Genomic DNA, 17,083 nt, shown 5'->3' on the forward strand with positions numbered 1-17,083 from the left:
GATTCAGTTGCTGTTCCTTCTCTATGTGTTTATTAGTATTTGGTTCGTGGTTACACATACTTATTCTCCTTGCTTTTCTCCTCCCTTTCTTTGCCTGTCACCCTATAAAACCACACATTTTATGCATGTCAAGAGCAGTCTGGAACCTATAACACGGTTTACCTTTTGCTTGTCTTTGAAGACAGAATGTGTCCTTAAAGAGATAATGGTTAGTTGAAAGTATATGGATTTCCTGGCTGAAATCTTTTGTTTCCATTGAAGATAGCACATACCATTTTAGTTTCCATGAAAACCTTTTGCTCTGTGGAAAAGTAAGTATCCTGTATCCAAACAATAAATTCACCAAGAATATGGTGTCATAAACAATTTATTTCATTGTTTTAAAAAAATCTGATAATAGCCATGGTCATAGCTATAATTACCTGATTAATTTTTCTTACCATGTGACATATAATGTAGAAAAAAGTAACTTCCCCAAGAGCAAGGCTAATCTTGGCTAGTTTTTATCTGTACTCTTGAATCAACTAATTAAGTAGATTCAGGCATTTTTAGCCATATCATAGTTTCTGAGCCCTAAGTAGTGAATTGGTGTGAGGCCTGAGTCCTTTGGTTGGTATAAAGATCGTTTACACTTAACAACAATAACAACAACAACAACAACAACAATAAAAACCCACTGTGTTCATGACCTGATTTTTTTCAGACTTTAAGTCATTTTCTCAGACCACCATGTGGAGTAGTTCTGTTTTCAGTCTGTAGGCTACTGATTCAGTGATCTTGCTAAGGACTGATCAGTGGTGGGGCACCTGGCTGGCTCAGTCTGGAGAGCATGCAATTAATCTTGGGGTCATGAGTTTGAACCCCATGTTGGGCATAGAGTTTACTTTTTAAAAAAAGAAAGGAAAAGAATTGACCAATGGCAAGCATGGCCCCTTAAAGAAAATGCCAGAACCTCTTGCATAAACTAACAAACCAAATCCTGAGCTACATCAGTTGTGGGATTTTCCCTGGTGCCCCAAATTATTTGCAAGAGTTGGCAAAAGGTGTTAGTGCCAAGAGCTTCTATGGAGTTTGTTTTTGGTTCTATGATGTGAAACGCAGTGTTGTGTAGAGGTGCTAGAAACTGGAAGTGGACAGAGGTGTGTCTTGCTCTGGATTGGCCATTTTGAGGTCTTGGTCAAGTGATGACACTTATTTGAGTGTCAGTAGCCTATTGAGAAATGTGTCAATAAGATCTAGAAAATGAGATAACATGCTTCTCTAAGATCTGAGATCAGTTCTTCTATTATTATTCAAGTGTTTGAGACGATCTGGAGCCTAGTTTCTTTAAGAATAATTATCAAGTAGGTAACTGAGAAACATGCCATGTAAAGAGCCCAAGAGCTCCTACTGTGTCAGTGTCATTGCCTTGGACAAACTCAGAAAAGGAACTAAGACACGACTAGACTAGAAGAAAGTTCTCATGGTATGAAATGCTTGAAAATGAAGTTGAGGTTGATAAAGGGCTCAGAAGGAGGTACTTTTGAAGAATACACATGCTATATAACATAAAGATGTGAAGACAAAGGAAATGATTTTAAAAGAAAGATTTATAGGAAGTTGTGCTGATGTACCATGTAAAATCACTTTGCTGCCCAACTATGGATATCTAAGGTAGAAATTAACATTTTTTCAAGGATTTTAGAATTTCATGGACTTCTTAAAAAAATGTATTAAAAGTGGCTCCCAAAGTTTACAGCACTTTTTTTCTTGTGAATTAAACTACTGAAGGACATATGCCCTGATTTTTTTCATTTCCCACGTGTTCTTGCAAGGAGCAGTTGATGGAGTTGTATGCACTATATTAGGGCTGGATCAGTCCTTTGAGACATTCTTGAACTTTCAGGTCAGAATGTCTGGGACTGTTGTTCAGCTCTGTCCTCATCATCCATGTGGCTTTGGTCTCATTATTTTTCTGAGCCCTTGTGTTTTCATCCCTATAGTGGGCCAGTAACAGTCATTCTGTCTACTTCACAGCATTGATGTGAGGGTCCAATAAGATCTTGGATACAGATGATTGTACAGTGATAAGGATCTGGGTAGCTGAAGGTTAAAAAGACAAAGAATTGGCTAAATTTTTAAGAAATCATTGTCTTAATTTCAGGTTCCCCTGAAGCAGACCCTGAGTAAAGGATTCAAATGTAAGTTGCTTATTTAGAAGGTGACCTCAGGAAGCACTGGTAGAGAGGGGGATGGGACAGTGAAGGGAAGGAAACCAGTGAAGAGTGTGCTGTCAAGCCATTTACTACTGTGGGCAATTGGACCTCATTTCCAGATGGGGAAACTGAGGCACAGAGGGATCATGCCACTTGTCCAAGGTCACAGATCTATGAACATGAAGCTGGAATTCAAGCCTACACAGTGCCAATGGGAAGCCCTACTCCCAATCTCTATGTGATGATTCAGCTTATTAGGGCAGCCAGGCTGTGGGGTGTGGCAACAGGTTATGTGATGTTAGGAATCAGACGATCCTGGTTCCACTACTTACTAGACAAGTGAGTGATTGTCTGATCTCTTCAAACCTTGAATCCTTATATGTGAAATTTGAAAGCCTATTGTGAGGACTCACAATACTATTTCAAAAGTATAAACACATGTAGGGCCGAAAAGCATAAACCTCATGTGTGGTAGCAGTCATTCACTCTAGTTAATATTGATTTCTCTGACATGGTGTTCTCAGATATCTGCAAAAAAGAAGCTTTCTAAGTGTGCTTTTATTTTGGAAAACAGGAAAGGAGACACCTTTACTTCCTACATGAGACAAACGCAATTTTGTAATATCGATTTTAAGATGGAGGCTAGAGAATTTGAAATAGCAGATACCACTCAGAGTCATCAAATACTGTGGTCTGTATTTGTTTAACAGTGTGTGGTGGGCAGGGTCCTCACGTTGGTGTGACTTTGGAGGTAATCACTTAGCTTTGTTGACCTTCATTCCTCCATCTATAAGAAGACAAGGGATGGAGTGGAATTGTAGGAATTTCTAAACTAAATTCTCTTTCTGCCAGACGGATTATACTAAGGTCAAAAACAGAAAATTGCTCTTGATACCTTTGGAATTCTCTGTGTATGTACAACAGGGGAGTTTCTCTAGACAGCCTTCTGTTAGCCTTTCCTTTAATTAATGAGATGCCAATTTACACATTACTCACTTCTTTTTTAAGCCAGCATCCATCTTGGTAGTTCAACTGGAAGAATGAACATAGGGGTGATATTGTGCCCACACATGAATGGACTGGTTAGGGAACATGTAGACCCAGACCCAAGAGACAGGAATGCTTCTTTATCATTCAAAGGAACATATAGAAATACAACCCCACAATAGCTTATGCATGTTCAAGTAGTTAGTTTGAGCACATACAGGCAGCACTATCCTGAACAAAGAGGCATAAGATATACCTAATGGAATATCCAACACAAAGAAGAAAGTTGGTTTTTTGTTTGTTTTTTTGTTTGTTTCAGATTCCACGTCTTTTAAGAGGGAACAGACCTCCATGTGACCAGACAGAGGGGCATCAGAAACAACTAGGTAACATCTGTTACCATGACTTCATAGGCCTTGGGTCAAAGACATCCACCTTCTCAGAAGACCCCTGCCCCAAACTTTGCCCTTAAGAACCCTGACTTGTAAGCCAGCGAGGAGTTTGGGGTTTTTGAGCATTAGCTCCTTGTTATACTGGGTGACACCACACCAATAAATCACCCATCTTCCTTCATGGCCAAAGCACCCTTGCAATTTTCCTTTGTGTGCTGCATACCAGGTGGATGGATTCTCATCTACTTTGGTTATATTTTATCTAGAGATTAAACTCACCAATGTTAAAGGGACAGTTTTATAACATCTTTCCACAGTCAAAACTATATTATGAAACGTTTTCTAATAAAAACAATCAAAAGGCAGTGTAGGTCAAAATTCACTAAGTGGTGTAATTTAGATTTGTGCATTTCATAGTATATAGATTTTATCTCAAAGAAGAGGGGGGAATAGCTATAGACAAATATTGAAGCCACATGGTATGCATGCAAAAGGGTTTGGGATGAAGTGTACTGATTTTACATCTTTCTTTGAAATGCATAAAACTTAAGAATTGATAGATGGATGGATTGATGGATAGTCATGTAATAAACAAATATAGTAAAATGTTAATTATAGAATCTAGGTGGTAGGTATGTGAGTATTTATAGTAGAACTCTTTTAATTTTTATGTGATTTTATAAATATTCACAATAAGACATTTGAGAAAAAGGCAATTATTTTTCTAGTGAAAAAAGCACCTGGGGCCAGTCTGCACTACTAACTAAAAGTTTAATCTTAGGCAAATTCACTTAATTTTTGTATGATCAGTTGACTCATCTAAAAAAATGGGATAGAGTAAGAGTATTAGACTCATAAGGTATTTGTAAGGTTCTTAGCATGTAGTGTGATGGAAAAGTTTGTTAAATGAAATTTAAAAAGTCATCTCATATACAGGGACATTAGTGGGAGAACAGATTATACTGATTGTTTTTGACATTCAACTCTAAGAATGCAGAGTTTTATTAAAACCAGATGACAGGATTATACACCCTGAGGTATTTGTCATTTTCTCTCTAACCCAGGTAAATTTCATCTCCTCCTAAGAGGTAGCAAGAATCATCAGGATGGGTCAATAATACTTAGTTTCTGTTTTCATTTCCTTCAAAAAATTCCACTTGCTTAAAGCATGCTCCCTGACCCCAGGCTCAGTGTATATGTAATATCCAGAAATCAGTATAAAAGCATGTAGCTACCTGGTCATATAAAATAATCTAGTGATTCGGTGATTTTCAAAAAGAGAACAGTAAATGGTAGTCATGTTCTCCATCAAAGGTTAGGAAACCTGTAAATTAACTAGTAAGAGGTTTACACTTTGAAATTTACAAAGAAGCCTGTGTGTCACATAAGTGGGGCTTTCCCCATCTTTTAAAGAACTAGGCATATGAACAGCAAAGGCAATTTAAATAACAAACAAAATAAGCTGAAATGAGAGTTCTTACTAACAGTAGATTAGCACAAATAGGTGGTCTTTACTCATTCCACAAATATCTTTGAGCACCTACAGGCTCTGATCTAGGTGCTGGGGGTTTAGTTACGAATAAGACAGAAATCTCTGCCCACATGGTGTTTACATTCTAGATGTTGAGGCAGACAAGAGACAGGAAATCAGTTAGTATGTATGTCTGTGCGCAGGCCATGCATGCATGTATGTGTGCGTGTGTGTGTGTGTGTGGACAGTGTTAAGGACTAAAGAAAACAATCAGGAAGGGAAGGGAGGAGGTGAGAAGGTTTGCAATTTTATTTATTTTTTATTTTTTTTTAAAGTTTATTTTTATTTTTGAGACAGAGAGAGACAGAGCATGAATGGGGGAGGGGCAGAGAGAGAGGGAGACACAGAATCTGAAACAGGCTCCAGGCTCTGAGCCATCAGCCCAGAGCCCGACGCAGGGCTCGAACTCACGGACCGCGAGATCGTGACCTGAGCTGAAGTCAGACGCTTAACCGACTGAGCCACCCAGGCGCCCCAAGGTTTGCAATTTTTTAGATAGAGTTGTGAGCTTACATCTCACAAAGAAGGTAACATTTGAGTGAGGACTTGAGGGTAGGGAAGGTGCAGGCATGTGGACATCTGGGAAGTGCATATGGGAGAGGAGGTGTGAATGTTCCACATGGGAAGATGCATGGCCTGTTTGCTCCAGTGTGGCTGGAAAAGATTAAGTACAGGGAAAAGAAGCATGAGGTGAGTCAGAGACAACCAAGCCATAGGCTCTTATGGTCATCTTAAGGATTTTGGCTTTTATTTTAGAGTAAAATTTGAGCCATGGAAAGGATTGGGCAGAAGAGTGACATCTCTGGATTTCATTTCAACAAGACCCCTCTGGCTGCTCTATTGAGAACAGTCTTGCTGGTGGTAGTAGAAGAGAAGGGAGAGGCAGAAGCAGACTATGGTAGTTTTAAAATATGTCCATGAATTCTTTGATATTCTTCCCATTGAGAATTGGTTGGGGAGGGGGGTCCCTTGGACCAGGTGGGCTTGCTTGTGACTATTTCAACCTATCGAGTAGGGTGGTAGTGAAACCAAACTCTGAGGTTAGGTTATAAAAGGCCATGAGATTTCTACTCCATTTACTACAAAACACTCTTAAAGCCCTCCCTGCCAGTGAGACCACATTGGCAATTCCTTCTTGTCCTTTTTTTCAGCCATTCCAGCCCAAATGACAAACATGGGAGTGAAGAAGCCATGTTGGAGACAAATCCTTCTGGCCCAGCTATTCCAGATCCAGTCAGTAGAGTCATCCCAACTGAGGGCCCAGACATCATGGAACAGGAAAGAGATGTCCCATTGTATAATTTCTGAATTCTTGACCAGTAGAATCCATGAGTATAATAAATGACTATTGTTTAATGTCACTATGTGTTGGGATGGATGATTATGCAACAATAGATAACTGGGGCACAGAGAGAAGAGATGAGCCTCCTACAACAATCTGGGTAAGAAATAATGGTGGCTGAACTAGGGTAGTTGCTGAGGAGAGGTAAGAAGTAGATTCTGGATATATTGTAGAAGTCGGATCATGTATTTGCTGACTGATTGAATGGCAAGTAAAAGAGAAAAGTCATGAGTGATGCTAGGGTTTTGGGTTTTAACCACTGGAAGGGCAGAGTTACCATTTACTGGGATGGGAAAGACTATAAGGGAACAGGTTTGAAGGTGGAGGGTGGAAGTCTCAGGAACTCAGTTTTGGACATGGTAAGTTGGAGATGCCTTTTGATGATCCAAGTGGAAAGTCGGTGGTTGGAAATGACATAGATATACACACACATACACAATCATAAGACAAGATCAGATCATTGTGAAAGAAATGTAGTCAGAAAAGAGAAGGGGTGGAAGAACTGAGCCTTGGGTCACTCCATTGCTTAAAGGTCAAGGAGATAAAGAGAATCCAGGAATGGAAACTAGAAAGGAATAATTAGTGATATAGGAGTATTGTATTGTAGAAGCCAAGAAGAATGTGCTTTAAGGAGGAGGGGCTGAGTACTTGGGTCAAATGCTGCTGACAGGCCAAGTAAAATGGGTCCTGAGAAGCCACCATTGGATGATGGAATTTGAGGGTTTAAGACTATCATTTATTGAGCATCTATAATATGCCAGGCATTGTATTGAACATTCTTATAATAGCAGTAGAGGAGAAAGAGGTGGCTGCAGGCTAACTTCAATAGATGATAGCTATCATTTATTGAGTATCTATTGTATATCTGATAGTTAAGGGGAGACTTACATATGCTATCTCATTTAATCCTCACCATTGCCTTGTGGGGTATGGATCAGGGACGTGAAGCCGCCCAATGTGGTACAGCTAGTAAGGGTCAGAGCTGGGACTCAAACCCAATTCTATCTGATGTTGAAGCTCTCGGTCTTTCTGCTATCATTCTTCCTGAAGTGGTTTCCTGGGAAATCCTGGTGAAAAGCCACCAGAAAAGAAAGATCTTTCTAACTTCAAGTTAAGTTTTGCTCAAGGTTTTTAGGGAGGATTTAAAAATCCTAGTAAAAAAGTATGAATGCGCTGTAGAGTAACTTGCAAAATTCTAATATAAATTTTCTAAGTAAATAAATAACACGTGTGGGGGCTTGTCACCTGAGTGGCTTTGGATTACATGTGTTTTTCTCTCTTTGGTGAATCAACTTGTGAATTCATTACCCTGTCTTCCCTGGAGAGGTTGATTTGCTGGTTATTCTGGTTGGGTTGTGAGGGCAGATATAGCCTAATTAACAAAGGCACTCCAGGCAGAGGTTCTTAACCTGGAGATTTGAGAAAGTCAGGGAAGGCATGAATTCTCTACCTGGAAAACTTTGGGACTATGGACATATTTGTTTCTCCACAGGAAGTATCTATCAGCTTCTCAAAAGGATCCTTGACTTCCAAAAGGCTAAGCCCCACATGGCAGAGAAAGACCATCAGGTATAACTTGTATTTATGAGGATAATCATGATTTTCACTCAATCCTTTTCTTGGGCAACTTTTGAAGGCCCAGTTATGTCATATCTAGAGAACACTAATGGTGACCAGGCCTTATGATTGCATTGTCTAACAAAAGGTTTGTGGGTCACTTCCTACGAAGCCTGAGGAATGAGATTTGACCAGTAAAATATTGTCAGTTCTCTGACATTTTGACGGACACCTTGGTACATAATATTTGGTCAGGAAAATCAAGTATATGTGGTTGGTCATAATTGTTCCTCAAACTTGCACATCGCAGGACCAAGTGTTAACAACTCAGGAAAATGAAGATGTGAGATTCCTCTATTGCTTTTTAAAAATATATAGTCTAAATTAAGAAAAGCCAAATTCCCTGAGCCATTTTCCTGAATATATATGAGAAAATATCACTCAATTAATGACCTCTTATTTTTATCGTCCTATTTGCTTATAGTTCCGAGGTTATAGATTTGTGGCTGGTAGCAATGTTTCCTTTAAATCCATGCTATTTGAATTTTTAGATTAGATGCCAGTATTTAAAAATCAGCAGATCCCACCAGCCCCCCCCACCCCGCCAGGCACCTCTCCCCAGCCCATTTGGATTTCCAGCTTCTTTTGAAACTCTTGAGGCAGCAGGATTCAGATTGGCTATGTGATGTAGATTGGGAACAATTCTGAATACTTCTCAGAGCTATGCTTATAGTGTTGTTTTTTAAATGGTTAATCTAAATTTCGAATTTGTTTCTAATTTAGTGGCAACAGCTCCTTCTCACATGAATTTATAGGTTGGTATACTTTAGAATTCCAAAAAAACTACATTAGTTCAGGCCTACTGAGACAAATGTGACAATACTTAGTGAAAAGATTAAGTGTATTTAAAAATAAATGTAGTTGATTCTTTGCAAGTAATTAGGTTAATATCAATCTATCGCTAGTAGTATTTCCAAAGGGAGAGTTTTTCTAGGACACCTTAACAAATAGACAAAATTAATTTTATATGGCCGATATTAAATATACTTAATTAAAAACATGTATTATTTTAATTAATAAAAATATCTGCACCTGAGCACACATGCTCCTCTGAGTCAGCTCTTTCTTTGTAGATAATGCAGTAAATTACAGGCCTCCTCAGGTTAAATAATTACACTCCAGATTTGGCAGCATTCAAATGATTGCACTTTTGCATTGGTGATATTTGAGTTTATTGTATTTGGATTTGGCTATGCCAGCGAGACACTGATCTTAAAGCATACAGCCATTATTTCAAAACACAAGCCAAACAAAAGTGTACAGTTTAGGGAAAGTCATCTTTGCCACAGATTAAATGCAATGGATGGCCCAGACAAGCTCTTCCCTCAAAAGGCAATATGCCAGTACTTTTGCAAATGGTTACTAAGTGAGATTGCAGAGTGATTTTTCTGGGCATTTTAAGAAATAGAATATTCACGTGTTCATTTATCTACTGCTGCTTAACAAACCACAGTTAAAACCTTGTATGTTTGCTCAGGAATCTATAATTTGGGCAGGGCTCAGCTCAACACATCACTACTGCATGAGGTATCAATAGGAGTAGATAGACACCAGGGCTAGAGGACCCACTTCCAACATAGGTTACTCACTAGACAAGCCTGTGCCACATCTTAGCCAGGGGCACGACAAGGATACTTGGTTTCTCTCTACTTGGGCTTCTCTTTGGGGCTGCTTGGGCTTCCTCCAAGCATGGTGGCTGGGTTCCAAGAGCAAGTATTCCAAGAAGACTAAGATCAAGCCAGAGGCTTCTTGTAACTTAGTCTCAGAAGTTCCAGATTATCCCCTCTGTCTCATGCTATTGGCCAAGTAAGTCATTAGGTGTAGCCCAGACTCAAACCTCTCAATGAGAAATATCCCAAAGAATTTGTAACTATCCTCCATCTATCACATCACATGTCCAATATGTCACTATTAGCACCTATTCAAGGTGGCCATGTGTCCTGGAAGAAAGCTTCTGAATATCAAATTATTCCAAGGCTCCATCTGGGGTTCAGTCTGAGTCCATATTACTCAGAGTCACATGGATTGATTTTCTTTAAAATCAGAGTTGTTTAAAGTGAAGTATGGGGGTGGGGTGGGTCATTGATGTAGTGTATCCATGAGTGGATTATGTTGCATATTGAAAGCTCTGGTATATGACAGTTTGGTGCCATTTGGTGATAAGCTCATATATTCATTAAGAACAATAAAAGCAAACAAGCAAAACAATCCATAATACCTTTAACTCACATTGATCTTGCCTGTCAAGACTGAGGTAAATTAGCTTTTGCTGTAGAAGGAGGTATGAATCCCATTTCTATTAATGTCTTGCGGTTAGAGAGGCAGTGTGGACTAAGGACTTGGATTCTAAAATTAGACAAACCTAGAGTTTCCAAAGCTAGAGCTGATACTTGTGAGCTGATGACCATGCCATGACATACATCTTTTGTTTTCTCTACTGCCAGCCACAGTAGGAGGTTCTGTTTATGTTGCTTAAGAGCATAATCTAGTCTTTTATGATTAGGCTGAAGATAATCCATAAGCCCTGTTCTAGAAGTCACCAGATATAAAACCTACACAGCTTGAGAAAACCACATCTGATCAAGCCAATTTTCTTCTCAAAACTGCCTCATTACAAATATATATGGCTATACACTTTTGTTGCTCTATCTCTTGCATTCTGATGATTTCTTCCTGCAAGCACCTATACCTCAGTTTGAGGGCTTTCTCTGGTCATATGTACTCAGGCTAGAAGTGCTCTGTGGTTAATGTTCCTCCGAGCATCCCTCAACTGATGATGGACAGGACTTCACTGATATATACCTCTTTTTCTTGTGACTTAGTTGGGGCAACTTCAAGGCATATTCTACATCATCACTGAGTTGTCCCCCCAAATCTGAGCCCTAGTTGCCCACAGTGGTAACCTGTTCATGAATGTATTTTCTTCCTTGTCTTCTGTGTTTCACTTAACCATTCCCCTAATTCCTGGGTTCACCTCTCAAATAAAATAAATTACTTGCACTCAAATCCTTATGCCTGGGTCTGTTTCTTAGAGCATGTAAATTAAGACAAAGATATTTTATGATCTTATTCTGCCTACTTTTACAGGCTTAGTACTGCTTATCTCCATTAAACATCCTAAACTTAGTCCCATTAACCCAGCCTCCCAAGACCAAACACATCTTGATGTTTGTCTTGATGTTTTTTATCTTTTTAAGACCATTTCCCTTTGTTAGAATGCCTTTTCATGACTGTGTTCCTGGCTACTCTGCCTTTAGGAGTCAGTCCAAGAGTGGCTTCTTTGACTTCCTATCCTGGGTCAGATGTCCCCTCCTCTGTACTCCCAAATATGGATCATATACCTCTGCTCTGACACACTGTTTCCAAAGATGGTCACAAAAATTCCTCCAGTATCCACAACCTTTTGCAAGCTCACCCCATTAAGAAGCAGACCCCATTTCCCTTCCCCTTTCATCTGGACTGGCCTTGTGACTAACTTTGACAACAGAATGTGGCAAAAATGAGCCTAAGCCTTACAAGGACTTGCCGTTTCCATTTTCATTCTCTTGGAAGCCAGCCTTCATGTAAAGAAGCTTGAGCCACTCTGTAGATACTGAGAGATCACATGGAGAGATTATCCTTGTGAAGGAGACACAAGATGTCCCAGACAACAGTCAGTATCATGGTCTCAGTGGGTCCATATTGAATGCTCATTAAACACCATATGGAGCCCAGACAGCCATTCCTACCAAGCCTTGCCTGAATTCCTAGCCCACAGAAATCAACATCAGTTGTTTAAAATGATTGAATTTTGGGGTAATTGTTAGACAGCAATGGAAAAACTACAATATCTATTATAGAACTTGTCATTAAATACCATAATTACTTATTTACTTGTCTGTCACATTTGTGAGCTACTATAAATGGAGATAATTTTCATCTTAATAGCTGTGACACCTGACCTATGGGAATGCTTTACAATGGCGAGCCTAGGAAAAAATGAGGCTTCTTAAGGAGACCACAGAGAAACCTTGTCACACTGGAGATTTTTTAAAGGAAATGAGTACCAAAAAAACAAAAGGTTCTAGAGAATGATTGTGGAAGACAAGAGTGGATGAAAATTCAGAGCAATTGCAAGGGACCTCCAAAATGTGTATTAGAATTCTTCTAATAATTGGTGAGATTATTGACCTCTGTTTCAATCCATATGCAGCCTAGATGGGCCCCACAGTCACAAGTATTTATGAGGGCCTGTCAGGCAGTTATCACTCTGTGCAATTAAACTGTACATCATGGTTCTCACTCTCCGGAAGAAGTTTACTGTAACAGAAAAGCAGATGTACCAACACATTGTGGGCTGCAGGAGGATATGAAAAGGTGGGGAGGACAGAAGGCTCAGATTCAATGGTTTTAGACCTAGGCAGGATTTCCATGAATCCGCTTCATCTTTTCCCTTCACGTAGTGTTTACTGAGTACCGCCTGGGCATGGCACTCCCTCTCCCTCTTATGCTGAAGCCTCGCCAAATTGAGAGGAGTTTCTCACATGTTCCACACTCTGTCATGCCTCATAGCCTTTGCTCTTTCCCCCTTCCTTCCTGGAATGATTTATGACCCATGCTTCCATGCCCTTCACCTAGCAATGCTTGTATTCGTCTCTGGAGCTCCTCCCCCTTCTTTTCCTCATCCCGTCCCCAGGAAGAAACCCCCCATTTGCTCTGCCATTTCAAATGTCTCCAGATTCAGTGTGAGTCCTCCCTGCTCTGCAAAGCCATCACTGACCACCCCAACCTGGGGTTTCCTAGAATGTGGCGGAAAGGGAACTGGCTTTGGAGCAACATGAATTTGGGTTCAAATCCTGGCTGTGCCGCTTGTGATTCTGCACAAGCTCTTTAATCTCTCACGTTTCCTCATCTGTAAACTGGGCATGATACTCCCACTTCATAAGGCTGTAATGAGGGTATGGGAGATCGCTACATAAAGTGTTTAGCTGAGTCCTGGTATGTAACACACCAGTGATACATGTTATTTTCTTCCTCCTCTCTGAACTTCTGGCATTTAATATCTGCACCACTCATTTGTCCTCAAATCATAGTTATTTTGTGACAGCTCCTGTCCTGTACCATCATTTAACTTAATGTTATTCCTTGCTCAATTTTAATATATGCTTCCTCCTAATATCTAAAATATAACTTTGTATATCTTTATATGTCCCAAGAACAACAGATTCTTAATAAATATCAGTGCATGAATGAATAGACAGTGGAGTGGTGGCTGCCTCTTAGGGCTTTCTATAGTACACTTTGTTAAGTACAGCATTCCAGGTTAAGAGCTCACTCAATTAGAATAACTCTAATCTCAGGGTGTTTTTTTTTCCAGGAAAGGAATGATTAGGGAAAAGTTCAACACTTTTCCTTATCCTACTGGATCAGTGTAACAGAGGAAAATGAAGACCCCATCCCATGAAAAGATAACTCAGAGGCAATGCAGTATTGAGAACAATGAAGACACCAAGACTACCCCTCCAGCTCAAGGCTTTTTTTTTTTTTTTAATATGCATGTATGACCAGATCAGGGATAATGAGTGAGAATGAAAGAGCAATTATGTGAAGAGTAATCCCCAATTGATTACATGGGAATTAAGTAAGCTGATAGGAAATATCAAGTTTGGATTAAGATATTAAGGGCCCTCCCGTCATTTAGATGGAAACAGTCATGAGGAGGGAGAACAAATCCTCTGTGACTGACTGAGGATCCATCTGTCAGAAGTAAGGGGTAGGATGACATATTATAAGTGAACGAATAAATGGACTTAATCAGGGATGAAAACCAAGGATCAGTGCACCCTCAGGACATACGAGATTTAAAGAGAAGACAACACAAAATAGGGCCAAGCTCCAAAAAACCTCCAGAAAGGAACTCTAGAAGTTTTCTAGACAGGTGTCTGCTCCCTTGCTAGTCTTGAGGTTGCGGTAGTGAGCTGCACTCCATTTTGAGGCTGGCAAAGCCATGCTACACTGGAGCAAAGAGCAGGAGGGTTCTTGAGAGAGTGCCTCACAGTGATTTCAATATGCTTTTTTATGCCAAAGGACCCTTTGTTCAGAGTCTTATAGAGTCCCACGATACATAAAAGAAACAGAGGTATTGCTGTATGATTGCAAAGAAGCAAGAAGAGAAAGGGTGAGGGGATCTTGGAAGATGATAATATCTTGGATCCCACTTCCTAGGACCTTATGCTTGGCAGAACATGTTGGGAAAACCACTGGCCCAGGATATCTATAAACCTTTATGAATTACTCTTGTCAACTGGCAAGGTTTTTGGCTAAGACCCAGTTGGTTAAAGCCTTCCAAAGCAAAATGTACTAAAACTAGAGACTAAAGATCATGTAGTAAAGATGACTTCATCCCCCTCGAGGGGAAAACAGGCCTTTGTCTGCTTTACTACACCAAAATCTCAGCAGGGTTTATTCTTTCTGGAAAATATTCTTCAAGTCATAACTGAGACTCTCAGTGGAAGCCAATTTCAATTTAGTAACACCTAAATATATCTGAACCAACAGGTTCTGGATGGCTCTTCAGAATGAGCTGTTAGAAGAGACAAGAGCAGCCCTCATATTTCCTAAGAGAGGCCTTGATGTCCGAGGATATTTTCAGTCTTACAGGACGGTTTAATAATGAATCCTTGAGATCTTGAGTTTCATCCTAACTTAAGAGTGAATGTAACCATTGAGTTAAGTGTCTAACCTCAGACACTAGAAGGGTAGTTACAAAACCAAGAGAAAGTAAAGAGACAGAAGAATGGCTTTGAAGGCCTTTCTGCCAAATGAGAGCCCTCAGGGTCATACTGGCTGAGAGTGTAAGTAGGTTTGTGGCCAGTGTTCCCGGCATGTCAGGAGTGTAGAGCGTCTTGGGTGGTTAGTAGTCTGAATCAACACTTACTGACAAATAAATGGCGGACACTATCATGACTGTCCTCATGGGAAAGATAGGAGTTGAATGTTTTCTCTTCACATTGCAGTAGGTTTCAGATACTCAGCTGAGAGAGACCAGACCTGAGGTTTTTGGTGGACACTTCAAAGCCAAGGGTAATGCCTATTGTTAAGAGGGGGACACATTTTGGGACCACTGCCTTTTCACACATGCTCCAGGCTCCAGAGTGCCCCTCCCCATCCATTCTTTCAACTGGAAGCATGAATTTAATTCACTGAGAGGTGGACTGGCCCCCAGCCTGCTTTTCCTGTCCTGTGATCTTAGAACAATCTGACCTTTTCCCTGGGTGGATGCTGGTTCCTAGGGGATGGATGTGTAATGCAGGACAGCAGGGGTTCCCCGCCCAGCTCCACATTTCCTAAGAGTGAAGGCACCTGTTTGGCTATGCTAATTTGCTCCTGATGCAGGTGAGCTCACCCCTAGCTGCTTTAGCAGAGAAGGAAGGAAAGATGCCTTTTCACAGGTACCTTATATACCTAGGCTCCCTCTTTGAATGTGCTGACAACATTTTCTTAAGTTCGTCTTCCTCCTCAATAACATCCCCATCAAACATTCTGTCAGAGCAAGAGCCAAAAACAGAAAAAAAAAAAGTATCAAATGGGAAAACAATGAAATGCCTGTTTGGTTCCTGTGTGCAGTGAGCAACAATAAGCCACACTTTCTGAAGTGTCTCAGAAAGGAATGCCTGTGATGTTCTTTCAAAGAAGGACTCTGGCCCCAAACCAAGCTGTAAGCCATGACAATGCTCCACTAAACACCAAAAAGAATTCGCCTTTCAGCCAGAGAGGCATTTCTCATGTACTGGGGGAAAATGCCACCCACACCACGTCACCTCAGCACATTTACTGTCACTCCCCTCTTCCTGCTGAAGCCAGAGGAACGTAGCACACTGTGACTGCTGGGTGGACTGAAACTCAGCTGAGGAGTCTGAGCTCTGGGAACTCTGCCCCCTAAGATGTGCTCCCGGAAAGCAGGAGTCTAGGAGGTGTGTTTGTATTTTAGGGAGTTTACGGCTCTTGGGTCCTCTCTCCTACAGAAAGAGCTTCTCCCCTTCGTCCCCACCTAAACTTTCCCCGTAGCCAGGCATTTGAAGTTAGCTGAAGTGTCAAAACACTTTGTAAAAAGGCCATTGAGTCAGGAGGGCTTCACCGCGCCTGGGCAAGTTCAAGTCCTTCAGAGGAAAAGGGGAGGGATCGCCTCTTACCTGGGCTTCTTTCACTATTCCATTTTTAGTGCAGTTTCCACTTTGCAGGCTGTCGCTCTGTTTCCTGTGATTGTGCAGATTCCCATTGCAGACAGCACCACCTCCAGGATTAGCCATTTGTGTGAAATGATGGAATCCAGCCGGTTTTCGTCCAGAGGTTCTAGGCAAGCTTTAGTTTTGAAGTTGGTGAGGGAATGAGAGAGGAAGCACTTTGGGCTGAGTCCCTGAAGGAATCCTACCGATCAGGCTTTCCAGAAGAAGAGCAACAGCCTATCTTTGGGGCAGATCTTTGAAACAAAAAACAAGTGGTTACCTTTACACTCCTCCTCCGCTCAGAATGTGACCTTCAGAACAACAAACCTGCTTTTGAAACTAGAAAGGAGATTGTCCATGCTGGCTCCTTGGGGGGGGAGCTGAGGAAATCTGGAAACTGCAAAACCCAGAGGCAACTGCGAGGAGGCCGGCTGAGGGGGTGGAGCATCTTTTAAAGACACACACACACACACACACACACACACACACAGCACAGTCAAGGTCTCCTATGTGCAGTCAGTTTCGAATTTACGTCTACCCCCACCCCTCCCTCCTGCATCTAATTACAACTTTTGGTTGTAGACCAAGCTCAAGGTCAACATTTCCCCCTCCCCCCCCCCCACAAAACAACACTCAGCAGTGGTTGCCTGGGCTAGCAAGAAGGAGAGGAGAATGGGAAGTTACTGTTTCACTAGCACTGAGGTTTTTAGCTGGTTCCATGGATGGCGGTGATGGTTGCACAACAGTGTGAATGTACTTAATGCCACTGAACTTTACACTTCAAAACGGTTAAGATGGTAAGTTTTGTGTGATGT

General features: G+C 40.9%; 1 protein-coding gene across 1 annotated transcript in view; it reads right to left on the minus strand.

The window, feature by feature from the left end:
* Positions 1-16,688, minus strand: part of SPTLC3 (serine palmitoyltransferase long chain base subunit 3) — a 130,515-nt gene extending 113,827 nt beyond the window's left edge. The window contains exon 1 of the mRNA XM_060611913.2: positions 16,236-16,688. Coding sequence (XP_060467896.1) covers positions 16,236-16,352 — 117 coding nt within the window. The 5' untranslated portion in view covers positions 16,353-16,688. The remainder of the gene's footprint in view (positions 1-16,235) is intronic.
* Between the last annotated feature and the right edge of the window lie 395 nt (positions 16,689-17,083).

This window comes from Panthera onca, chromosome A3, assembly GCF_046562875.1.
Source record: "Panthera onca isolate mPanOnc1 chromosome A3, mPanOnc1 haplotype 2, whole genome shotgun sequence".
Taxonomy (NCBI): domain Eukaryota; kingdom Metazoa; phylum Chordata; class Mammalia; order Carnivora; family Felidae; genus Panthera; species Panthera onca.